The sequence below is a fragment of the Mobula hypostoma genome, chromosome 2, assembly GCF_963921235.1.
Source record: "Mobula hypostoma chromosome 2, sMobHyp1.1, whole genome shotgun sequence".
In the NCBI taxonomy this organism is placed as follows: Eukaryota; Metazoa; Chordata; class Chondrichthyes; order Myliobatiformes; family Myliobatidae; genus Mobula; species Mobula hypostoma.
This window is the reverse complement of record NC_086098.1, coordinates 144,403,410-144,430,718: the sequence shown is the minus strand read 5'-3', so window position 1 is coordinate 144,430,718 and position 27,309 is coordinate 144,403,410. Positions and strand designations below refer to the sequence as shown.

Genomic DNA, 27,309 nt, shown 5'->3' with positions numbered 1-27,309 from the left:
AACAGTACATCACAGTACAGGCCCTTCGGCCCATGGTATTATGCTAACCTTTTAACCTACTCAAGGATCAATCTAACTTCTCACTCACACTTGACTCTGCATTTTTCTTTCATCCATGCACATGGACAAGGTTAAGAGCAGGGGTGGCCAACCTTTTTGTTTTACGCCATAGATCAATACCATTAAGCAAGGGGTCTGGATTCCAGGTTGGGTATCGCTGGGTTTAGAGGGATATGGGCCAAATGCAAGCAAATGAGACTAGCTTAGATGAGACCCTTGTTCAGCATGGCCCAGTTGGGCTGAAGGGCCTTTTTCTGTACTGTAATTGTATGACTCAGAGGCTTAGCTGAAAAAATAGGTAAATTGTGCTTTTATTGTCACATTTATGTAAGTACAGTGAAAAACTGTGCAGATCAATTCATTACAATGGGGCATTGTGTGAACAAGAGGTCAAGTGAGCACAAAACAATGATTTTAATAGTTAAATCAAGTTAGATATTAAGTAGACTACGTTTGCTGGTAGCATTGAAAAGGTGGCAACGAGACGTTAAGATTTAAGTGTTACCTTTCACTAACATATTTTCAGTGAGTGCAATGTCATGTAATTGACATATTTTCAGAGTTCTCCTGTAGTCCTTCAGGCACTGTTTGTAAAAGGTGTTGGCTGCCTCTCCCATTTCTCCTCCCATTGTAGTTGTTAACGAATGGCAGGCAATGGAATGCTCCACTCCTCTCGTATGTAGGCATTTTTCCATTAAATCTTCTTGAAGTTGATTGTTCTACAATAGTTGAAGAGAAAAAACAACGTAAAAATAAATACTGAAGCATTGCTCTCAGGATAGCACATGCTGCAGTAACTGTGCTGCAGTATTCGGGTTGTGGCTTAAAAGACTGGTGAATGAGGTCCACAAAGGAAAAGGTTCTGCTTTGTGACAGGAGGCCGTCCCTCCCTTCAGCCAGGGAATAGTTTGCTGCAATGAGTGGCACAGGCTGCATTATGGAGGAAGAGTGAAATATCATGACCTTACAAGATGCATCAGGGTTAGGATTCTCACACATCAAAATGCACCATGTGCAAACTGCAACAGATTCACTTGGACCAGTCAAACAGCAGATCATGCACCCTAGATACTAAAAGGCTGTTAGATACATGGGTTATGACCAAAGGAAAAAAACAGCTGGAGTCACTTAGTACTTTAGTGCAAGAGTGTTTATTAAGTGTATCAAGAATCAAACTTATGAAAATAGGAAAAAGAAAACTACTAATATTTACAAAAAGATAACTACCAGAAAAACACAATAATAGCTTCATACTATTATTATCCAGGTGAACTCCGGGCAGCCTATCTCCCTGAGGACAATGAGCTCCTTTTTATTCAGCACTAGGACATACTATCTTTAAATACTAACAAAGTTAACTTAAGATTACTCATGAATTAGAATATGATCCACCCCATAAGGTAGTTACAATCATTTTAAAAAATAAACAGAAGTATCTACATTAAATATAGTACACAAACAACATGCACACCTTTACACATCCCCATATTCTGTTGTGTATGGCAGGGAAGGCACCATAAAGCCAGCCTGAGTGCATCTGCTCAGCTTAAGACCGATTATGAGAACAAACCGGGGAAGACACTGATGAGCGTACAATCAGCGCAATGACCGCAGAATGACAGGACAATGGTTGTGTACATGTGTACATGTGCATTGACTGAGTGAAATCCGTCACATTGGCAATTAGGTAGACAGTTACACACACATACCTCTAAGAGAAAAAAGAAACCATAGTAGACAACTTGTCCGCTAATCAATACATTCAAAGATGTCTTTTACCACAGCACACCTTTCCTGCACTTACTCCACATCTCTTGATTTCCTTGACTATGTTCAGTAAACTTATTTACTGAAAGAGAGAGAGAGAGATCCAGACTGGGGAGAAATATGCTGCCAAACAGAGAGAAGGGGCAAAAAACAACTTTGATTATATCCAATAGTCGTAGTCGTCGTAGTAGTCGTCATACTTTATTGATCCCGGGGGAGATTGGTTTTCGTTACAGTTGCACCATAAATAATAAATAGTAATAGAACCATAATAGTTAAATAGTAATATGTAAATTATGCCAGTAAATTATGAAATAAGTCCAGGACCAGCCTATTGGCTCAGGGTGTCTGACCCTCCAAGGGAGGAGTTGTAAAGTTTGATGGCCACAGGCAGGAATGGCTTCCTATAACGCTCTGCGCTGCATCTCAGTGGAATGAGTTTCTGGCTGAATGTACTCCTGTGCCCAACCAGTACATTATGTAGTGGATGGGAGACATTGACCAAGATGGCATGCAACTTAGACAGCATCCTCTTTTCAGACACCACCGTGAGAGAGTCCAGTTCCATCCCCACAACATCACTGGCCTTACGAATGGGTTTGTTGATTCTGTTGGTGTCTGTTACCCTCAGCCTGCTGCCCCAGCACACAACAGCAAACATGATAGCACTGGCCACCACAGACTCGTAGAACATCCTCAGCATCGTCCGACAGATGTTAAAAGACCTCAGTCTCCTCAGGAAATAGAGACGGCTCTGACCCTTCTTGTAGACAGCCTCAGTGTTCTTTGACCAGTCCAGTTTATTGTCAATTCGTATCCCCAGGTATTTGTAATCCTCCACCATGTCCACACTGACCCCCTGGATGGAAACAGGGGTCACTGGTACCTTAGCTCTCCTCAAGTCTACCACCAGCTCCTTAGTCTTTTTCACATTAAGCTGCAGATAATTCTGCTCACACCATGTGACAAAGTTTTCTACCGTAGCCCTGTACTCGGCCTCATCTCCCTTGCTGATGCATCCAACTATGGCAGAGTCATCCGAAAACTTCTGAAGATGACAAGACTCTGTGCAGTAGTTGAAGTCCGAGGTGTAAATAGTGAAGAGAAAGGGAGACAAGACAGTCCCCTGTGGAGCCCCAGTGCTGCTGATCACTCTGTCGGACACACAGTGTTGCAAGCACACGTACTGTGGTCTGCCAGTCAGGTAATCAAGAATCCATGACACCAGGAAGGCATCCACCTGCATCGCTGTCAGCTTCTCCTCCAGCAGAGCAGGGCGGATGGTGTTGAACGCACTGGAGAAGTCAAAGAACATGACCCTCACAGTGTTCGCTGGCTTGTCCAGGTGGGCGTAGACACGGTTCAGCAGGTAGACAATGGCATCCTCAACTCCTAGTCGGGGCTGGTAGGTGAACTGGAGGGGATCTAAGTGTGGCCTGACCATAGGCTGGAGCAGCTCCAGAACAAGTCTCTCCAGGGTCTTCAGGATGTAGGAGGTCAGTGCCACTGGTCTGTAGTCATTGAGGCCACTGGGGCACGGTGTCTTCGGCACAGGGACGAGGCAGGACGTCTTCCACAGCACAGGAACCCTCCGGAGCCTCAGGCTCAGGTTGAAGACATGGCGAAGTACTCCACATAGCTGAGGGGCACAGGCTTTGAGCACCCTGGTACTGACACCATCCGGTCCTGCAGCCTTGCTTGGGTCGAGATGTTTCAGCTGTCTTCTCACCTGTTCAGCTGTGAAGCCCACGGTGGTGGTTTCGTGTGGGGAAGGGGTATAGTCATGAGAGCAGGGTGGGGGACTGTGAGGAGGGGTAGGAGGGGAGAGTGGAATATGTGTTGGTTGGAGGCCGACAACAGATGGCTCATGTGGGGGATGGGCAGGGGCCACAATGTCAAATCTGTTAAAGAACAGGTTAAGTTCATTGGCCCTGTCCACACTGCCTTCAGCTCCTCTGTTGCTAGTTTGCCAGAACCCAGTGATGGTCCTCATCCCATTCCAGACCTCTCTAATGTTGTTCTGCTGGAGTTTCCACTCAAGCTTCCTCCTGTACCTGTCTTTACCCTCTTTTTAGCTTTCAGGATGTCCTTAATGTCCTTTGTCACCCATGGCTTGTTATTTGAATAACAAAGGACAGTTCTTGTTGGAACATAGCTGTCCACACAGAAGTTGATGTAATCAGTGGTGCACTCGGTGAGCCCATCAATATCCTCTCCATGTGGCTCACCGAGTGCCTGTCAGTCTGTCACCTCAAAGCAACCCTGGAGTGCCTCATAAGCCTCCTCTGACCATTTTCTCACTGTCCTCGAGGTTGCAGGTTTACTCTTCACCAGAGGCATATAGCAGGGTTTTAGTGGGGGAGGGGAGAGGAGCTGTATGCATCTTAACGTATGCATCCTTAATGGGAGGTGATGAGAAAGTTTAGGGTGTGTCAACACACAAACTAGCTATTATCAGACCGTAACAATGCTCCATTATGTGCCCTCCAGGGTGCCCTAAATCTCAGTTTGTCATATCACTTGCGGTAGCCAACTCTGCATCAACCTTCACAGGCAGGACGTCCACACCAACCTGAGGACGAATTATTGCTGTGAGATGGCTAGCAAGGGGTGAAGTTTCATACCAGATTCCCACTGTAGCAACACACAGCAGTATGAAAGGAAAGATTTGCTCCGATTTCCTACAACAAGAGCACTTAGTTGAAGTGGATGGCTCTTTTAAAGTACAATGAGGTAACATACAAGTCACTGTTTAGACTGGAGGATGTAAAGTGCTATAATGTAGGTACTAATGTGGATACCTGCATTTTGAACTGGCCAAAAACATTCTTTACTTCATACCAAGCACTTATTTGGCCTTTATTGTTGTGGTGTTTCACTATATTTGTTGGAGAACAGATAGGAGACAGAAGCCAATAAAGCAGATTACTTTTATTCACACAGTGCTGCCCATAGAAACAAGGAAATTAACTGATAAAAATCGTGAGCTCTCTTGAAACTACGACTGCTTATGAGAGCTTTTCAAGACATGGTTGGTCATGGCTTTTACATTTAAGAGGTCCTAATTCCTTATGAAGAGCTTCATGTTCTGGGGGTGGGGGAGCTGTTCATCTAAACCTTGTGGAATTCCACAATGCTATCATTCCATCTCACATTACTTGCTGAAGGGAAAATGTAGATTGCTTTTCCTTGTGTAAAGAGTAAGTGACTTCTTGATGCTCTGTAGAGGAGCAAACTGTGAGATGGGGCACAGATGAGAGACCACTGCAGGAAATTAAAGCTGAGAAAATTGGGAGTAGTTGTGATCTTTAACAAGTAGGCATCTGTGTTCAGTCTGCATATGGAGCCTGCTTACAGAAGGTCAAATAACTCCGCCAGTGATGACTTTGAATCCAGAGATAATGCTCTTCAGACAGATTCAAAATTGAAGCAGGCAGCATCAAAGATAGGTGTAATGGGGACTGTAGATGTGAATCTTTTCAGGCCTTCTCATTCAGAGTCCCTAGCCAAGGCTGTGTTGCCTCAGACTGAACAGAACAATGCTATGTAACAAAAACACTCCTTACTTTCAGGCTGTATTTTACTATTCAAGTCAAAACAAGGAATTCTCATTTTATCTCTTCACCTTTACTTGCACAGATCTGTGTGGAAATATTATTAAGCAACAATATTTCACAGGTTATAACACATTTTGGAAAACTACCAAAACTTACCAAGAGTAAGTAAACACGAGGATTTCTGCAGATGCTGAAAATTCAAGCAACACACATCAAAGTTGCTGGTGAACGCAGCAGGCCAGGCAGCATCTCTAGGAAGAGGTACCTCTTCCTAGAGATGCTGCCTGGCCTGCTGTGTTCAAGAGTAAGTAAAGTTTCATTCAAAAAAACCAATCCTTTGCAAAAAAAACTATATTCAGAAAGCACTATACGCTGTTCTCACCTTTAACATTCTACTTCTATCTTGATTCCTCGGTTCTCGTTGCTCCAATTCTTCAGCTGTAAAAGGCCTGCTTTCTCTCAGATTGACTGCTTGCACCTTGAACTCATGTGGAGATCTGGGTACGTTACCATCTTGCTCGATGGATGCCGTTGCATTTACGAGATTGGTTGATACAGGAATCTTCGGCAAGCTATTCACTGGAGCTAAAATATAACAAAACCCAAAAACATACAAACATCTTAAACAAAAATTATTATGGAGACTACTTTTTGGATGAAAAGGGGGTTGATTTTCAAGTTTACAGGCAGCTCACAAATTGGCAGACTTGTCGATATTACAGAAAGGTCAGTGGATGTTGTTTGCTTGGATTTTTAGAAGACCTTTGACAATATGTCACGCTGAGGCTCTATCAGACCACATCTGGAGGATTGTGAGCAGGGCTGGGCCCTTATCTGAGAAAGGATGTGCTGGCATTGGAGAGGATCCAGAGGAGGATCACAAAAATGAAAGGGCTAGCGTACAAAGAGCATTTGAGGGGGTGATCTCATTGAAATCTATCAAATGTTGAAAGGCCTAGATGGAGTGGATGAGGGGAGGATGTTTCCTGTAGTGAGCGAGTCTAGGACCAGAGGGCATGGCCTTAAACTAGAGGGGTGTCCATTTAGAACCAGAAGAGGAGAAATTTCTATAGCCAGAAGGTAGTGAACCTGCAGATTTTAATGCCATGGGTGGCTGTGGAGGTCCAGTTATTGAGTATATTTAAAGTTGAGGTTGATAGGTTCTTGATTACTGAGGGCATCAAAAGTTATGGGGAGAAAGCAGGAAAATGGGATTGAGAGGTGTTAGAGTAGATTTCTTTTTGGGTAGATGATTTGTTAACACTTAAATGACTTTGGCCACCAGACTTCTATTTTAACTGCTTGACAAAGGACTGTGGATTGAGTCCACCACAATGGGCTTCCTAAAAGGTGTAAATACCAGATGCTTCTGGTGCCTGATGCTGTAGTTTCGAAGACAGTATTATCTATACATTATAAATATTAATTGTCTTCTATGTTAGCACGTAAAATGCCAAATCAATGTATTGTGGATTGAACTAAAGGCTGTGGATACCAACACAGACATGTTGGCGTCAGAAGGAAAGGATGAAATCCGAAGGTGTGATGTTTGTATGTAACTTCAAAAGGAAGCATAGTCTGTAGCTTTTTAAGTAGCGATTGCCTTTGTGTTTAACATATAAATATCGAGCCCACATTTTAGCTCACAGACCTTTCTGCGGAAAGCGTCTCGAGATGCCTGCTGTACCTCGTTCTGTCGAATAAAGAAGCTGCTTTGTATCTACCAGTAACAGTCTCTCCAGTAATTTCATCCACGCTACAACAAGAGGGATAATAAATTACCAGTCCATTGTCCAAATGGCTTAATTTTGCTCCTAAATCTTGTGATCTTATTACAGGCCATTTGGCCCATGATGTTGTGGTGACTTAATCTACACTCAAGATCAATCTAACCCTTCCCTTATACATAACCTACAATTTTTATATTATCCAGGTGTCTATCTAAGAATTTCTTAAATGCCCCCAATGTATCCACCTCTACCACCAACCCTGGCAGGACATTTCACACACCTACCACTCTCTGTGTAAAGAATTTACCTTTGTCACCCTATTCCCCCCCCCCACCATATTATCCTCCAGTCACCTTAAATTATGCTCCTTTTGTATTGGCCATTTCTATCATAGGGAAAAGTCTCTGACTATCCACTCTTTCTGTGTCTTAGCATCTTGTACACTTCTATCAGATCATCTATCATGTTCCTTCGCTCCAAAGACAAAAGCCCTAGACATGGCCTCTGGTCCAGGCAGCATCCTGTTAAATTTCCTCTACACCCTCTATAAACCTTCCACATCCTTCCTATAATGAGATGAACAGAACTGAACACAATATTCCAGGAGTGGTCTAACCAGGATTTGCAACATTACCTTATGGCTCTTGAACTCAGTTCCCCAACTAATGAAGCCCAACACAGTTAATTTTCAATGCAAGTAACAAATTGTATATTGCCATTTTTTTGCAAAGAGACTGGAATACAGGAGAAAGGAAATCTTGCTGTCATTAAGCAAAATTTTGGCAAGGCCACACCGGGAATATTGAGTGAAGCTAGCTTTAAACACCACAGTACTGGGTGATTTCAGGAATGCGAGGGTAATCCTGGGGAAAAATAGAGTGGGCTTTTCACATTGGAGTTTAGAAATAAGAGTAAAATATATCTCATTGAAATTTGTATGATTGCAAGATGGATTGTTGTCTGTGAAAGGGCTATTTCCCCAGAGCACAATCTTAAACTAGAGGAGTAAGGTAAGGAAGGATAAGGAATCAAATTCATTATCTGAGACAGAGAATTGCTGTTACTCATGAAGGTTACAATTTCTATCCCAGAAAGTGACAGCTACATAGATATTGATTATATTAAATAGGTAATTTGGTATGCAAGAGGAATTGATGGGTTTGGGTTTTGGTTGTGGATAACGTCATGGAATAGAAGATAGAAGAGTACAGCACAGAAACAGGCCCTTCAGCCCACAATCTTGTGCTGAACCAGGTAAAAAGTAAATTTTTTAAAAACCCAAAACTAATCCCTTCTACCTATACAATGTCCATATCCCTCCATCTTCTCCACATTCATGTGCCTATCTAAACGTCTCTTAAAAGCCTCCAATATATTTGCCTCTACCAGCATACCAGGCAGCACATTCCAGGCATTCATGATTCAAAAAAATCAAAAAACTTGCCCCTCACATCTCTTTTGAACCTACCACCTCTCACCTTCAATGGATCCCCTCAGGTATTAGACATTTCAACCCTGGGAAACAGAAACTCCCCATCTACTCCCATGGTAGGGGATTCTAGGACAAGAGGGCACAACTTCAGGATTGAAGGACGTCCTTTTAGAACTGAGATGCAGAGAAATTACGTTAGTCAGAGGGTGGTAAATCTGTGGAATTTGTTGCCACGAATGGCTGTGGACACCAAGTCATTTGGTGTATTTAAGGCAGAGATGGATAGGTTTTTGATTAGCCAGGGCATCAAAGGGTATGGGGTGAAAGTAGGGGAGTGGGGATGAATGGATGAAGTGGATCAGCCCATGATTGAATGGCGGAGTAGACTCGATAGGCTGAATGGCCTACTTCTGTTCCTAAATCTTATGGTCTTACTCTGTCTATGCTTCTCATAATCTTATAAACCTCTGTCAGATCTCTCCTCAGCCTCCACTGCTCCAGAGGAAACAAGCCATGTTTGTTCAGCCTCTTGTGATAGCACATGCCCTCTAAACCAAGTAGCATCCTGGTGAACCTCTTTTGCACCCTCTCCAAAGCCTCAACATCCTTTCTCTTGTGGAGCGACCAGAACCATATGCAATATTCCAGATGTGACATAAACAGAGCTCTATGAATTTGCAACATAATGTCAGAATACTCTGAGGGATAGATTTCAAGAATGTCAAGGTGAATTCAAAAAAGCAAGAAACATAATTGCTGAGGCCTTGGCCAAGATCTTTGTGTCTTCTCTAGCCACACGAGGTCCTGTAGGCCTGACAAGTAGCTAAAGTTGTTCCTTTCTTCAGGAAGGGAAATAGGGTAATCCTAGACATTTAATAGTGGTGAGTCTCACATCAGTGGTAGGGAAACTATTGGTGACAATTATGCAAGATAGGACTTGCGAGCATTCGAAAAAGCACACGCTAATTAGGGATAGTCTGCATGGCTTGTGCGGGGCAGGTAATGTTTACAACCTGTTTGAGTTTTTCTTGAGGAGGAAAAGCAGGTGATTTATGAAAGTAGAGTAGTTGATGTTGTGGACCTGCAATTTAGTAAGGCATTCAACAAGCTCTTTCATGGTAAGTTATCCAGGAGATAAGTTATTTATATAAATAATTTGGATATAAATGTACAGCTTGATTATTAAGTATGAAAATGACTGTAAGTTGGGAGGTATTGTTGATAGTGAAGAAGTTTGCAAGAAGTTGCTGATCATTTATGGAAGTAGACTGAGGACTGACAAATGGATTTTAATACAGGTAAATGTAAAGTGATGCACTTTGGAAAGTCAAACCAGCATAGGACTTGAACTATGAATGGTAGGCCATTAGGGAGTGTAATGGAATAGAGCCACTTGGGAGTACATGTATAGTTCATTGAAAATGATGTCACAGGTAGGCAGGATGGTGAAAAAGGCATTTAGCAAAGTGGCATTCAGTCAGTCAGATATTGTGCTGCAGCTATATAACCACTGGTGAGGTGGCTCTTGGAGTACTGTGTATCGTTTTGTTCACCCCATTTTACAAAAGATTAAACTGAAAAGGATGCAGAAAAGATTTACAAACATGAAAGGAGAAAGATTTAAAAGGTCTTTGAGGGGCAAACTTTGTACGTAGAGGGTTGTTAATATTTTGAATAAGTTGACAGAGAAAGCGATTGAGGAGAGTTCAATCGTATCATTTTAGAAACACTTAGGTGGGTACGTAGAGAGGCAGGGGTGACGGGGACATAGGCTAAGCACAGGAAATTGTGACTAGTTGGATGAGCATTGAGGATGAGCTGCATTGCTCTGTGACTATGACTAAGATGCACGAGATCCACTTAACCATTTGGATTTACAATAAGAATATGCTTGCCCATAGATAAGATGGTTGATACTGTCCATCTGGCTAGGCAACTAAATACTTTATTTTTAACACCTTTACTGTGGAAAATTGTGGTAAATGATCACCACAAACAATGAAGATGTGAGGCCAACCCGAGGGTCAAGGCGTGCGGATGCAAGCGAGGTTGAGGTGAGGTCTGTTCGAGAATACGTCAGGGCTGGAGCGGATGAAGCAGAAAAAGTTGGAGCCGAGGAGTTTTGGAGCCTGTCCACCTGAACCGAGAGCAAGGTTTGATCGATTGAAGTGGTGGGCCAATTTGGAAAGGTCGGGTACAGGCTGAAACGTGGGGTCCAGACCCAGAGTGCATCAATGTGACAAGGCCTGGGTCCTAAAGCAAGAGATAACCAGGTGTTTGGACGATTTAAATACTAGGCCAGATGGATTGAAAAGGCAAGGGTCGTGCCAGTACTGCTTCCTGCTCCGCTCTCCGCTGCAGTGAGATTGAGGTTGTGGGCCTGCTCTGCCCTTCCTGTCTGCAAACTATATTTCGTGCCTTGTGTGATGAATTGAGGCAGAGGCTGTGGGCCTGCTCCAAACGTCATGTCTATGGATTCGCATTCACTCTGAATGCCATTGCTTGCTTTTATTGTTTGCAGAATTTGTGTTTACCACGCCACCCCCCCCCCGCCCCACCTTCTCTGTGCATTGGCTGTTTGTTGGTCTTTCTTTTAAATGTGTGCTTTCATGTTTCTTGTTTTGTGGCTGCCTGTAAACAGACAAATCTCAAGGTTGTATATAGCATACATACTCTGAGAATAAATGTATTTCGAATCCTTTGAACTTGGCTGAACCATGACTCATGGATCTCCACAGAGACAGTAGGTTACCTACTAGGAACTCTGCTGGTTTTATAGTTAAGTTTCATATATAAAGTAATTAATGTAGTAATTAAACACCTAACTAAAATACTCCCATCTGTTTACACAATATGCATGTCTCTCCATTCACTGCACATTCATGTATCTCTAATATCTTAATGGAAAACTATGCAGCTGGAGTATTGCATGATTTTACTGATTTGAAGTAACATTTCAGATATTGTTGGTCACTAATACAGCCATCAAGGTAAGAGAAAAGCCATCGTTGATTCATGCCTCTTACTGTAAGAAGGTGCCCAACAACGTAGGAAAAAAAACCACTCAGTGTCCTAATGATGGCGGTTGGATTAGCTCTTGTCCTTTCCCTGACAGATGTGGACTGACTCAAGCTGGTGGGTTTGTATGGCTGTCTAGCACATGTAAAAATGGCTGTGTCCCTTTTACCCATGCCATAAGACCATATTCTTGGAGCAGCATTAGGCCATTTAGCCCATCGAGTTTGATCCACCATTTCGTCATTGCTGATCCATTTTTCCTCTCAACCCCAATCTGCTCACTTTCCCCCCGTATTCCTTCATGCCCTGACCAATTAAGAATCTATCAACCTCTGCCTTAAATATGCATAAAGAGTTGGCTCCACAGCTGCCTGTGGGAATGAATAATCCACAGAATAATTACTCTCTGGCTAAAGAAATTCCTCCACATCTCCATTCTAAAAGAACACGCATCTATTCTGAGGCAGTGTTTTCTAATCTTAAGACACTTCCACCATTGGAAACATCCTCTCCACATCGACTCGAACAAGGTCTTTCACCATTCCATAGGCTTCAATTAGGTCACCCCTCATTCTTCTGAATTCCAATAAATACAGGCCCAAAGCCATCAAACGGTCTACATATGAAAAGCTGTTTAATTCTGGAATCATTTTTGTGAAGCTCCTTTGAACCCTCCCCAACTTCAGCATATCCTTTCTAAGGTGAGGAGACCAAAACTGCTCACAATATTCCAAAGCCTCACCAGTGCTCTACAAAGTCTCAACAATACATCCTTGCTTTAATATTCCAGTCCTCTTGGAATAAATGCTAACATCACATTTGCCTTCCTCATCACAGACTCAACCTGGAAATTAACTTTTAGGGAATCTGCACAAGGACTCCCAAATCCCTTTGCTCCTCAGATTGTTGTATCTTCTCTCCATTTAGAAAGGAGTCAACACTTTCATTTCTTCTACCAAAGTGCATTGACCATACACTTCCCAACACTGTATTCCATCTGCCACTTCTTTGCCCGTTCTCCTAATCTGTCTAAGTCCTCCTGCAGCCTCTCTACTTCCTCAAAATCACCTGCCCCTCCACCTACCTTTGTATCATCTGCAAACTTTGCAGTCAAACCATCAATTCCATCATTTAAATCATTGACATATAACATGAAAAGAATCAGTCCCACCGCAGACCCTTGTAGAACAACACTAGTCATCAGTAGCCAACCAGAAAAGGCTCCCTTAATTCCCACTCTTTGCCTACTGTCAGTCAGCCACTGCTTTAATAGCATGGGCTTGTTGCTTGTTAAGTAGCCTTGTGTGTAGCATCTTGTCAAAGGCCCTTCTAAAAATCCAAGTACACAACATCAACTGATTCTTCTGTGTCTATCCTGCTTGTTATTTCTTCAAAGAATTCCAACAGATTTTTCAAGCAAGATTTTCCCTTTAGGAAACCATGCTGACTGGGCCTATTTTATCATGTGCACCCAAGTACACCAAAACCACATCCTTAACAATTGACCCCGAAATCTTCCCAACCACTGCCCTGTAATTTCCTTCCTTCTGCCTCTCTCCCTTCTTCACAATTTTCCAGTCTTTCAGAACAACTCCAGAATCTGGAGTCTATCCCCAACTTCCTAACCGGAAGACCACAATCTGCTGATTGGTGATATCTCCTCCTCGCTGATGATCAAAACTGGCACACATCAGGGGTGTGCACTTAGATCACTGCTCTACTCTCTCTATTCCCATGACTGTGTGGCTAGGAATAGCTCAAATGTCGTTTCTATAAATTTTGCTGATGATACAAGTACAGGTACTTTTGGCAGAGTACAGGAGCGAGATGTAGCAGTTAGTTGAGTGGTGTCGCAGCAGCAACCTTGCACTCAATGTCAGTAAGACCAAAGAGTGGATTGTGACCTTGCACTCAATGTCAGTAAGACCAAAGAGTGGATTGTGGACTTCAGGAGGGGTAAGATGAGGGAACACAAACCAATCCTCATATAGGGATTAAAAGTGAAGAGAGTGAGCAACTTCAATTTCCTGGATGTCAAGATCTCTGAGGACCTAGCCTGATCCCAATATATTGATGCACCTGTAAAGGCGGCAAAACAACAGCTGTACTTCATTAGGAGTTTCAGAAGATTTGGTGCGTCACCTAAAACACTCAAAAGCTTCTGTAGATATACCATGCATTCTGATAGGCTGCATCACTGTCTGGTAAGCGGGGGGGGGGGCTACTGCACAGGATCGAAAGAAGCTACAGAAAGCCGTAAAATTAGTCAGCTCCACCTTGGATACTAGCCTTTGTAGTATCCAAGATATCTTCAAGGATGGTGCCTCAGAAAGGCGGCATCCATTTTTAAGGACCCCTCATCACCCAGGAGATGCCCTCTACCCATTGTTACCATCAGGAAGGAGGTACAGAAGCCTGAACACACACACTCAGTGATTCAGGAACAGCTTCTTCCCCTCTGCATCCGATTCTTAAATGGACATTGAACCCATGAACACCACCTCACTTTTTGTTTTTCTGGTTTTTGTATTGTTTCTGTTTTTGCACTATTTTTAATTTAACTACTGTAATGATTTATTGGCTTTTTTTAAAAAAAGAAAATTTCCATATTACCATACATGTATTGTGTTGTACTGCTGCTGCTAAGTTAACAAATTTCACGACATGCGCCGATGATATTAAACCTGATTCTGAAGGAAAACTCAAACCTTGTGAACCTACCTCCACCTTGCACAGCTTCTTTGTTCAAGCTTGAGAACCAAGGCCACCAGCCATACCCAGACAAGGTAATGCTAATGAAAGCCTGATGGCATTTACTACCTATTGAACAGTTATTTTACTAATTCTCAATAATACTCGTGTTTAGCATGTAGAGTTTATTGGTTATCAACATCTGAAATATGCATTACAATTGGTACTTGAATATGCAATGAATGGGATTCAGAAAAGCACTTTTGTTTCTGTTTGATCAAAACTTGCATAGAAGTTGGCAATTTTGAGCTGTAACTTTAGAACAATTCAATAATGGGCTGAGCTCCTTCCTTGTGCACAAGTAAATAAAGTTTGCAAGATGTCAAAGTCCAAGTAATCTGCGATGACAGGCCTCCAATTTGAGATTTGAGCTTTAAACATCACACTTATCACTAAGCAAATTCTGAATCCACCTCACTAGCTCTCCCATAGAATCCCATGTAACCTAACCTGTCAAAACCCTTATGAAAGCCCATACAGGTAACATCCTAAACACAAGAGATTCTGCAGATGCTGAAAATCTTGAGGAAACAGCCCCAAGCTGTTTATTCAGCTCTATAGACAACTAAACTACCACTGCCCTGCCTTCAGTGCTTCAGTAACCTCTTCGTATAATTCCAAAATGTCTATCAGAAGTGACCTCCCACAAACAAAACCATGCTACTATTCCTGATTAGACCTTGACTATCCCAAGTGATGGTAGATATCCCCCAGGTAACTTCCCTATAAATGAAGTCCCTACAACTGAAGTCAAGCTCACCAGGCTGTAGTTTCCTGGTCTGCCCTTGCTATTTTTCTTAAACAATTGAACAGTATTAGCCACACACCAGTGGAACCTCACCAGTGGCTAATGATGAAACAAGGACTTCCGTGGTTTCTTCGCTGACCTCCCATAAGGTCTGAGTGGGGTTGGGGGATGCACTTGGTCATGCCCAGAACCACCTTCTAACAGATGCATGCTGTCTCTGGATTTTGATTGGGCACGAGATGCTTTGTGGGGTGAGTGTGTGGGTGCTTCGTGACATGATGAGCTCCTTTTGCCATTTATTTCTGTATGCGCCCCATAGATGGGCTTGAGGCACTCGTTATTGTTCTAAATATTCTTTCTCCATTTTGAACAATAATGGGCCAAAGATTCCCGGAATCAGTGGTGATATTACATTGTTAAGAAAACTTTGAAAACATCCTTAAATCTTTCCCCCCATGGCAAAACTCATAGAAGTCTAAAAATGTCTGCTGTCAGAGTCTGATGTCAAAGTATACAAACAAAATGCCCTGTTTAACACAGCCCATGTAACACCATGTCCTGTATGGCCCCTCCTCTTGTTGTATACTGATTTATGAAACCAACCTGAAAGCGTCCAACAAATTGTGTCCAATCTAATCTCCTTACACTGATGAGCTCCCATTCTCCATTAGGAAAATTGTAGTCACCCACAATGGCAAAATCACCCTGTTGATTTTGCACTTTTCACCTGCATATCTGTTCTTCACTGTCTCAGTGACTACTGCGGGGATGGGGGGTGGGCGGTGGTAGGATACACAATCTCAGCAAGTTGGCTGCACCTTTCTTAGTTTTCATTTCTACCCAGAAATTTAGCGGATTATGTTGCTGATAAATTATACGAAATTTCCCCTCCCCTTTTACTGCCTTCTCTATCTTTTCTAAAACATCAAAACTGTGTAACATTAAGCATTTAGTCCCATCCCTCTCTCATCAAGTCTCCTTTATGGCCATAACATTATAGTTCCACTTCCTAAGTTCATTACCCTTACCTTAATACTCCTAGCATTAAAATAAACACACTTCAATCCATCCATCCCATTGTTGCTACTACCTTGCTCTGCTTGTTCTTTCTGGAGATGAATCTACCTTCCTTTCAATTCCTCTACTATCTGCCCTCGTGCTCTGGTTCTCATTCTCTTGTCAAACTACCAGTTTGAAGTCTCCTGAGTACCATGAGTGAACCTTCAGTCACTACACAGACATTTTCCCCCTTTCTACCTATGCCATTGATGCCATTCTGCACCACAACCTTTGGCTGCTCATTCCCTCCCTTGAGAACGTTCTGCAGCTGGTCTTGCAACTGCTAGGAGGTGTTTGTTTATTAAGTTAGGGGTACACCACTGTAAAAGCCCCTTGTCCGATTGGCCTGTGGCACCCAGTTACACCCATTTTACCAATTAACCCTAGTACTTGGAACATGGGGACAAGCCAGAGCACTCAAAGGAAATCCATGAGGACATGGGGGAGAACATACAAACTCCTTACAAACAGTGGCTGAATTGAACCTGGGTCACTGGTGTTGTGTTAACTGATAAGCTACCATGTTGCAACATGTTGTGGTGTCTTTCAAATCTTGTTAAATGTCTGATGTTGATAGCCTAGGGCACGAATCACTGCTGCTCAGTAGAGCATGGGTTTAATGTCTTGATCTTCAAATACCCTTTTTCTTCAATTGACCAAATGCTATGTTGCAATTGACCAAGAACATTAAAGATAATGGTGAATTTCATCATCTACACCTACCCAATAAGAAATGGCTTCTGAAATATGGGAAGAGGTCCATATTTTCCAGTTTCTCATCCTGACCATTTATTAGCTGAAAGCAGTGCCGTGTTTTGGGAGCAGGATGATAAAGGCCATTTCACTTGTAAAATCTGCATAGAAAGTTCTTAATTTTATATACGTCAGTGAATGAGTCAACAACTGGTTGATACTCTGTTTCTGAATGTCCACATATAGCTTGCATACTACAGCTTGATCATGGAGCTGCACTGACCTTGGTTTTGTAGTTGCATCTGGTTGAACAGTTTCCATTAGTTCTCAAGACCAGCTCCATTCCTGCAAGAGGGCTGAACCTTCTCCTATTGAACAATACTGCACTCCCACAATAATGTTTGAAGGCGAGGTGCAATACTTCAATAAAACAATTGAGGATTACATCAGGGAAACTACACTGAGATTTGGTCTGTTGCAGATTTAAGTTTGTTGCATGATAGCAAGAGTAAAAGATTAAAAAAAATCTTCTGGAGGAATAGTGTGTCAAACAGCATACTTGTGGGGGGTGGGGGTGGGAAAGGAAAGGAATTATGAAAGCTTCAGATCATTGGGACTGATGAAAAATCCTAATGCAGGGGTTTCATCCAAAATGTCAAAAATTCTCTTCCCACCACGGATGTTTGTAGAACCGCCGAGTTCTTGCAGCAGTTGATTTGTTTATTGTTTCATATTCCAGCATCTCCTGTCTTTTGTGTCTCCATTATACTATTCAACTTCAAAGACTCTTCAAGACATACTGACTTTGAAAAAGCTTTCCTCCTCCCTTTACAGGGGAGTTCTGTGAGAAGCCCCTCACTGTTCCTGCTCTGTGGTTTCTATTGCTCTCTGGTCACGTTCTTATCGAGAAGCGCTGCTACAAACAAGAGAAAATCTGCAGATGCCAGAAATCCAAGCAACACACACAAAATGCTGGATTCCGAAGGGTCCCGGCCTGAAACATCAACTGTACTTTTTTCCATAGATGCTGCCTGGCCTGTTGAGTTCCTCCAGCATTTTGTGTGTGGTTACAACAACCCTCTGTACTTGTCTTTACTGCTGTTTTGTCCCACGTGGCTATTTCCAGGCCTCCCAATAAAGCCCCAGCCAGACTTCAACCCCACCCCCAACTTCTACCCCTCTGATTCTGAGCGATCAATCCTTTAACAAACACCTTACCTTTGTACCCACGTGTCCAAAAAGTCCAAGGGCCGTTGTCTCACTAATAAACTGTCTCCTGCACCATATGAGATCTCATCACATCAGATGATCAGCCTCCAACCTGACAGTTTCCCAAACCCACACTTCCTCCTCCTAGAGGAGGCTCACCACTATGCTACTTGGCTTATCGAGAGCATTAGCTTCAAGGAGAAGTTGGACAAACCTGTACTGTTTTCTTTGGGGTGCTGGAGGTTGAAGGGCGATCTAATAGAGGTTTATAAGATTATAAGAGGCATAGACAGGGTGGAAGCTCAAATTTTTTTTTTCCCCCCAAGATAGTAATGTTAAATACTAGGGTGTATAGCTTTAAGGTGAGATAGAGAAAGTTAAAAATCTGTGAAGTAATTTTTATTTTATCCAAAAAGTTGTGGTGGATGTAGATAAAACAGTGGCAGTTAAGAGGCACTTAAACAGGCAGAAAAATGTGCAAACAATACAGGAACATCAATCATGTGCAGGTAGATTATGTTTAGTTTAATTCTGGATCATAGTCAGTTCAGATATCATGGGCCACAGGGCCTGTTCCCATGCTGTACTGCTTTGTGTTCCCTCTTTATTCCTGTACCCAAGATCCATGCCAGGGCTGTTCTGTATTCCTGTGTGCTCTTGTCCCACTGAACTTATCTCCTCAAACCATGACTTTGTCCTGACCTTCCTTGTCTAGTTTCTTCCAACCTATATCCAGGACACCTCATGTCCTTCACCATTTTGACAATTGATGCAATAAGACCAAAAGATATAGGAGCAGAATTAGGCAATTTGGCCCATCGAGTCTGCTCCACCATTTCATCATGGTTAATCTGTTTTCCCTCTGAGCCCCAATCTCCAGCCTTCTCTTCATATCCCTTCATGTCCTGACTAATCAAGAATCTATCAACCTCTGTTTTAAATATACCCACCTGTGGCAATGAATTCCACAGATTCACCACTCTCTGCCTAAAGAAATTCCTCATCTCTGGTTTAAAAGGACACTCATCTGTTCTGAGGATGTCCTCTGCTCTTAGACTCCCGGACCATAGAAAACATCCACTCTATCAAGGCCATTCAACATCTGATAGGTTTCAATGAGATTTCTCCTCATTCTTCTGAATTCCAGTGAGTAGAGGACCAGAACCATCAAACTCTCCTCATATGACAAGACTTTCAATCCTGGAATCATTTTCGTGAACCTTCTCTGAACCTCTCCAATGCCAACACATCCTTTCTTAGATAAGAGGCCCAAAACTGCTCACAAGACTCCAAGAGAGGCTTCACCAGTTCTTTATAAAGCCTCAACATCTTTGCTTTTATATTCTAGTCCTCTCGAAATGAATGCTAACTTCACATTGCCCTCCTCACCACTGACACCTCCACAACCTGGATCAACACACTGATGTCACAGAGGCTTGTGTGCTTCACGGACTCCATCATTCCAAGTATAATTTTTGTACCTACCATGAGCTAGCAAAGAACTAAACAGGGATTCTAAAGGGATTACTTTGACTGAAAAGTTGATGGGCAGTGCAAGAACATAACTCTCCTTTGGAATGGGGAGCAAATGGAAATAAAGTGGAATGGTTTCATTGATGTTGTTAGTTTGTTTTAACAGTTTTGTGTTTGACCTGGATACACAGTATTTAAGGGTATGTTTTTCTTTACCTTTCTTGAAATGCTTATTTCTGTTTTCTTGCCGCAATTCTTCTTTCCAGGCATTTAGCGCTTGCGCAAGAACTTTGTAACCGATGTGGTTTGTGTGATCACCAAGAGTTTCTGTCAATTCATTCATCTGCAGATCAGTGATTGGAAGATTGACCTATTTAACAGATAACATATCAAACTATCTGAAAGTGTACGATATAGAAGTGAAAATCAAATCAGTCACAGGTGTGTGTCAGAAGGGGTTAGAATTTGACACTTAAGCAATTAACAATGGCCAATAGTCCACCAATCTACATATCTTTGATATGCATTTTAAATCACAAGTCATAACATTAATTAAGACACTTCCAACTGTTCACTATGGAGGAAAAACTAGCACCCAATAAGTAATCAGATAGATTGAACACAGGACAGTGCTGGCTCTTCTGCCCATGATTTTGCATCTACCCTTTAACCTACTCCAAGATTAATATAACCCTTTCACCCACGTAGCAACCATTTTTCTTTCATCTGTCTGCCTATCTAAGTCTCTTAAAAGATCATAATTTATCCACCTCTACCAACACCCTGGCAGCAGGTTGCATGCACTTGCCGTTCTCTGTTTTTTTTTAAAAAACTTACCACAAACTTCCCCCTATATTTTCATCCAAACATTCTAAAATTTATGTCCCCTTGTCTTAGCCATTTTCACCCTGGGAAAAAGCCTCAGGTTTCTCAGTCTATCTATGCCTCTATCAAGTCACCTCTCATCCTCCTTCACCCCAAAGAAAAAAGCCCTAGCTTGCTCCACCTATCTTCATAGGACATGCTCTGTAATTCAGGCAAAATCCTGGTAAATCTCTCCACCTTCTCTCGAGGCTCCACATCCATCCTATGATGAAGTAATAAGAACTGTACACCAAACTTCAGCATTGGTCTAACCAGAACTTTATAGAGCTGCAACATTACTTCACAGCTCTTGAACTCAATCCCCCAACTAATGAAGGCCAATACACTATACACCTTCTCAGCTACCCCATCAACTTACACTGCAACTTGGATGGTTCTATCAACGTGAAAGCTAAGATGTGTTTTTTCTTCCACGTTTTCTGGGTTGAACTTCATCTGCTATTTCTCAGCTCAGCTCTGCATCCTACCAATGTCCCTTTATAGACAATAGACTATTGTGCAGGAGTAGGGCATTCGGCCCTTCGAGCCAGCACCGCCATTCACTGTGATCATGGCTGATCATCCACAATCAGTATCCAGTTCCTGCCTTATCCCCATAACCTTTGATTCTGCTATCTTTAAGAGCTCTATCCATCTCTTTCTTGAAAACATCCACAGACTTGGCCTCCACTGCCTTCTGGAGCAGAGCATTCCACATATCCACCACTCTCTGGGTGAAAAAGTTTTTCCTCAACTCCGTTCTAAATGGCCTGCCCCTTATTCTTAAACTGTGGCCTCTGGTTCTGGACTTACCCAGCAGCGGGAACATGCTTCCTGCCTCCAGCGTGTCCAATCCCTTAATAATCTTATATGTTTCAATCAGATCCCCTCTCATCCTTCTAAATTCCAGTGTATACAAGCCCAGTCGCTCCAATCTTTCAACATATGACAGTCTCGCCATCTCCGGAATTAACCTTATGAACCTACGCTGCACTACCTCAATAGCAAGAATGTCCTTCCTCAAATTTGGAGACCAAAACTGCACACAATACTCCAGGTGTGGTCTCACCAGGGACCTGTACAATTGCAGAAGGACCTCTTTGCTCCTATACTCAATTCCCCTTGTTATGAAGGCCAGCATTAGCTTTCTTCACTACCAGCTGTACCTGCATGCTTGCTTTCAGTGACTGATGTACAAGAACATCTAAATCTCGTTGTACTTCCCCTTTTCCTAACTTGACTCCATTTAGATAATTATCTGCCTTCCTGTTCTTACCACCAAAGTGGATAACCTCACATTTATCCACATTAAACTGCATCTGCCATGCATCTGCCCACTCACCCAGCCTGTCCAAGTCACCCTGCATTCTCATAACATCCTCCTCACATTTCACACTGCCACCCAGCTTTGTGTCATCGGCAAATTTGCTAATGTTACTTTTAATCCCTTCATCTAAATCATTAATGTATATTGTAAACAGCTGCGGTCCCAGCACTGAACCCTGCGGTACCCCACTGGTCACCGCCTGCCATTCCGAAAGGGACCCGTTAATCGCTACTCTTTGTTTCCTGTCAGCCAGCCAATTTTCAATCCATGTCAGTACTCTGCCCCCAATACCATGTGCCCTAATTTTGCCTACTAATCTCCTATGTGGGACTTTGTAAGCTATGACAACCTTCTACAATATCCACAATACCATCAACCTTCATGTCATCTGCAAACTTACTAACCCACCCTCCATTTCCTTGTATGTCATTTATACATTAATTATCACAAAGTGTAGATGTCCCAGAACAGATCCCAGCAGAGCACTACTGGTCATTGGCTTCCAAGCAGAATTGCTCCATCTTCTACCACACTCTGCCTTCTGTAGGCAGTCCAATTCTGAATCAATACAGCCAAGTTTCCCTGGATCCCATTCCTCCTAACTTTATGAATAAGCCAATCATGGGAATCCTTGTCAAATACCTTGATCAGATGGGAAAATGGGCCAAGAAGTCTCAAATGCATTTCAATACTGGTAAGTGTGAGGTGATGCATTTTGAAAAGTCAAACCGGTGCAGGGTTCATACAATGAACAGTAGAGTACACTCTTTGCTGACACTCCTATAGAGTCTAAATAACAAAGCCCTGGAGTAAGTGCATAGTTCATTGAAAGCAGCATCACAGATAGACAAGGAGGTGAGAAACATGTTCAGCACACTGTCTTTATCAGTCACGGCACTGAGTACAGGAGGTTATAACTTTGACAAGCTTTCATAGATGCACAGCAGAGAGTATCCTGACTGGTTGTATCGCAAGCTGATATGGAACATCAATGCCCAAAAATGGAAAAGCTTACAAGTAGTGGATACAGTCTATCACAGGATAAGTCTTCCCCAACACTGAGCACACATCTACAACTAGAGAGCATGGCAGCATGGCAGGGACCACACCATCCAAGTTATGCTCTCTTCTTGCTGCTACCATCGGGAAGGAGATATAGAAGCATAGGGTCCCACATCATCAGGTCCAGAAACAGTTATTACCCTTCAACCATCAGGCTCTTGAATCAGTGTGGATAATTTTGCTCACCTCAATACTGAATTGATTTCACGAACAATGGACTTACTTTCAAGATGCTACAACTTGTGTACTCAATATTACTTATTTATTATCTTTCTGTATTTGCGCAGTTTGTTGTCTTTTGTACACAGCTTGTTTGTAAGTGTTCGTGTAGTTTTTCATTGACTCTGCTTTACTTTATGTTCTACTGTGAATGCCCACAAGAAAAAAATGAATCATATGGTGACATACATACTTTGATAATAAATTTACATTGAATTTTGAGTTATGTATGTTGGTGAAGCTACACTTGTAGTACTGTATACCATTTGGCCCCTCTACTATAAGGAGCATCTGGTTAAACTGGAAAGAGTGTAGGTACGATGTTGCCACAACTAGTAGGCAAGAAGACTAAAGACTAGAAGCGGGAAGTTGGTTTCAGGTATTTATTCCCTGAAACACAGCAAAATAAGGGGTGATCTTATAGAAATGCTTAAAATGATGAAGCATATATAAGCTGTATGGTGGGTGGTAAGTCTCTTCCCAGGTTAGGGGAATCTAAAACTTGGCGCACAGGCTCAGAGTGAGAAGGAAAAGATTTAGAGAGACCTGAGGAGCATCGTTTTCATGTGGAAGATCATCAGCAGTTGCAATGGCCTAACAGAGGAAGTGGTTTAGGCAGGTACAAATGTATCATTTAAGAAGCAGGGGCGGAGTTTGGAGGGATATAGGTTGAATACCGGAGCTGGGAGCAGCTGGGTGGGCACAATGGTCAGAATGGCCAGTTTGGGCTTGGAGTTATATGTCTTTGGTGAGGCTGTATTGCTCTGTGACTTTATATCTTGCATTCTCCTTAAAAACTGCTTTTAAAATTTTTTCTGCATCATATCCTTGGTGATGTTCTGCAGGTTTCTCAGATTCTTCAAACCATCAGCTTTTTCTCCTCATCTTGGCAACATTAGTTGCACTTTGCCTGATCTGGTATGAACCTTAAGGATTTCAATGCTGATGATTTTAATGACAGCTTGCTGCATGTTTGAGTGCTCAGTGGGGGGAGGGGGGGCGCTGATGCTTTTTTTGCTGGTGGGGGAGGGGGGATCGTTGCTTTGCTGCTGCTTACGTGTGGGAGGGGGGAGCTTGTGGGGGCTCTGGGGTTTCTAACATTTAACTGTCATTCATTCTTTGGGGTACTCCTGTTTTCGTGGATGGTTGTGAAGAAAAAGAATTTCAGGATGTAATATTGTATACATTTCTCTGACATTAAATGTACCTTTGAAACTTTTGAATGGCTTGTCATAAGAGCATTTGATGGGTCCAGGCCTGTATTCACTTGAATTCAGAAGAATGAGGGTGACCTCATTGAGACGTATTGAATGGTGAAAGGCCTTGGTAAGAGTTGCTGTGGAGAGGATGCTTCCTATAGTGGTAGACTCTAAGACCAGAGGAAATAGCCTCAGTATAGATGGGTGCCCTTTAAGAATGGAGATGATGATGAGGAGTTTCTTTAGCCAGAGACTGGTGAATCTGTGGAATTCTTTGCCACAGGCAGCTGTGGAGGCCAAATCTTTACATATATTTAAGGCATAGGTTGATAAAGTTCTTGATTGTTCAGAGCATTAGGGATACGGGGAGAAGGCAGGAGATTGGGACTGAGAGGGAAACTGTATTAGCCATAATGAAATGGTGGGGCAGAATCGATGGGCCAAATAGCCTAATTCTGCTCCTGTATCTTATGTCTTATGGTCATTCAACGCACATTTGAGTAATGTTGATTGATTGTGAGAGCTCCTTGAATATTGCTGGAGGTGTATTCAGAGTCACAGAGCATAGAAATAGAACCTTCAGCCAACCAACACTATTTACACTCCTTCATAATCCTTTTATCTATTCTTCCCATGTTATCATCATTCAGATTATTACTCATCTACACACGGTCGTAATTTATGGTGGCAAATAGCCTACCAATCTTCTTGTTATCACTGCAGGGAGATAATATGAGAGCTTGAAGACATACATTCAATGATTAAGGAACATCATCTTCCCCTCCACCATCAAATTTCTGAACCCATGAAACTCGTCCAGCACACTCATTGCAGGAACTCAGCAGGTCAGGCAGTATCTACAGAGGGAGATGGCAGTCATATTCAGATCAAGACGAGAGATTAACCATCCATTTCATCCATAGATGCTGCCAGACCTGCTGAGTTCCACCAGCATTTTGTAGGTGTGTGTTGCTTCAGATTTCCAGCAGGAGCTCTGTCTCCAACACAGTCTCATTATTTCTCTTGTTTTTTTTGCACTATTTTTGTAATAATCTGATTCTGATTTTTTAAAAAATTGGAATACAGTGCGGAATAAGCCCTTCCAGCCCTTCGAGTCAAGCTTCCCAGCAATCCTGGGCTGATCACGGGACAATTTACAATGACCAATTACCCTATCAACCAGTACTTCTTTGGACTGTGGGAGGAAACCCAAGCACCCGTAGAAAATTCATGCGGTCACGGGAAAAACATACAAACACCTTAGAGGCAGCGGTGGGAATTGAACCCAGGTTGCCTGTACTGTAAAGCGTTGTGCTAACCATTACGCTACCGTGCTGCCCCGAAGTGGGAGTGAACTAGAGCACCTGGAGGAAACTTATTCAAGCACAAAGAGAACATGCAAACTCCACACAGACAACCCGAGATTAGGATTGAACCTCGTTTCCTGGCACAATGACACGGTGGCTGTGCTAACTGTGCCATCCAGATATCTAAACCAGTGAAGAGTATTTCATTACATCTCTCACTTGCGCACTGCAGACGATGAAATAGTTTTGGGGTGTCAAGTGAATTACACACAGCATGATAACCAATTCTGCAACATCTCCCATCACCAATCTCAAAAATTAAGATTGGGTTCACCTTTTTAAATGCTACCAATAGATCATCTTTTGAGAGTTTCCCTTTCATTCCTCGATCATTACTTCGGAAGAAATCTACAAATCGTAGTCTTTTTTTGATTAAATATTCATGGAGTAGCTTAACCGGCTCCAGGGAAGGTAGATTAATTGATGAAGGTTTGTCGTAAACCTTCCTTGATGTATTTTTCTGTAAAACAAGAAGACAAAATATTAATGAAATCATTCAATTCCTCTGTTTTTATTAAATTAAGTAAAATCATTGAGTTGTGCAGCACAAAAACAGGCCCATGTTTTGGACCATCTGCACTAATCCCATTTGCCTGCATTGTTTTTAAAACATATTAATTAAATTATCCATAAAATGTAAACAAAAATTTATTATCAATCTTAAACTACCATGGGAGAATTATTATTGTGGGTAGATGGGGGGGGTGAGGTAGATGGGAACTGGAGAGGCATTCGGGGTTGAGAGGTGAATTAATTGGGTGAAGGAAGAGGAAATTACAGGGTGGAGGGGAAGATAATTGCAGGGGTGAGGATGGAGGTGATTGGGGCAGTGGGGGGGAGGCAGGGAGAGGGACATGGCGATGAGGGGAAAACAGATGGGAATAATGGGGCAGATGGAGTTGAGGATGGCGGTGGGGATGATGGGTGTAGATGGGAGGCAGACTGGTGGCTGAAGGAGAGGGTACCGTGTATTGTGGAGCCCAAGTTTAAAAAGCTGGGAAAGTTCATTACGTGGGTGGTGGTCGCAGACCTGGGTTTTGGGTTGCTGTTTCGGCTCAGGCCCCGGCTCCCCTGCTTCTGACCTCCGCTCTAGCCTCTCCAGGACTCGTAGCTCCAGGTCTGTGGCCGCGAGTTTGCTGTTGAGCCAGCTCTTCACATCCGCCATAGCCTCCAGATCGGCCCTCTGCCGCCTCTTCATCGCCAGGTACAGAGCGTAGTCCGTGTCCGGCTCCCCACCAGGCGACCGCTCCTCGGACAGCTCAGATAGGGGTACAGTTTCCGGCCAAGAGCGGGCCCGGTACCGGGGTGGAGTGGGAACTGCCGTTATGACCCTCTTGCGGCTCCTCGGAGGGCCAAATGTTTTCACAGCCATTCGTACGAAATGCGATTGTTCTAACTGCCTCTGGCGATAAGACCACGGGACCGAGATCTGCGCCTCTCGCTGGCCTCGCTCCATGGCTGTGCAACACGCCTACTCGCACGTTGCCAGGACAACTGCCTGCCGAACTGAGCGGCTAATGCCACAGAAATCATCAATAAACACGTAGGATGGGTTATTTGATTTTTAAATATCACAAATAAAAGAGTGGAATTTGAATTGTTCAATTTATCTAGTGAGTTAAACACTTCCCCACTATATTATGAGAGCATAGGATTATAAATGCAGTAGCAATCAGGGTCGGAAAAAGTTACGCAAATTAAAAATTTAAATGTGAAGGTTTGTCACTTCACAAAACACAAAACATTTATAACTACAGAAGATGCGTCGGCACGA

At 42.8% G+C, this 27,309-nt stretch overlaps 1 protein-coding gene across 1 annotated transcript in view; it reads right to left on the bottom strand.

Annotated features, from left to right (window-relative positions):
• The window catches only part of LOC134357470 (uncharacterized), a 64,751-nt gene extending 37,782 nt beyond the window's left edge, over window positions 1-26,969 (bottom strand). Inside the window, exons 1-5 of the mRNA XM_063069085.1 lie at window positions 26,566-26,969; window positions 25,810-25,995; window positions 19,714-19,867; window positions 5,767-5,969; window positions 566-779 (exon numbers count right to left, since the gene is read on the bottom strand). Of these exons, the coding sequence (XP_062925155.1) occupies window positions 566-779; window positions 5,767-5,969; window positions 19,714-19,867; window positions 25,810-25,995; window positions 26,566-26,907 (1,099 nt within the window). The 5' untranslated portion in view covers window positions 26,908-26,969. The remainder of the gene's footprint in view (window positions 1-565; window positions 780-5,766; window positions 5,970-19,713; window positions 19,868-25,809; window positions 25,996-26,565) is intronic.
• Between the last annotated feature and the right edge of the window lie 340 nt (window positions 26,970-27,309).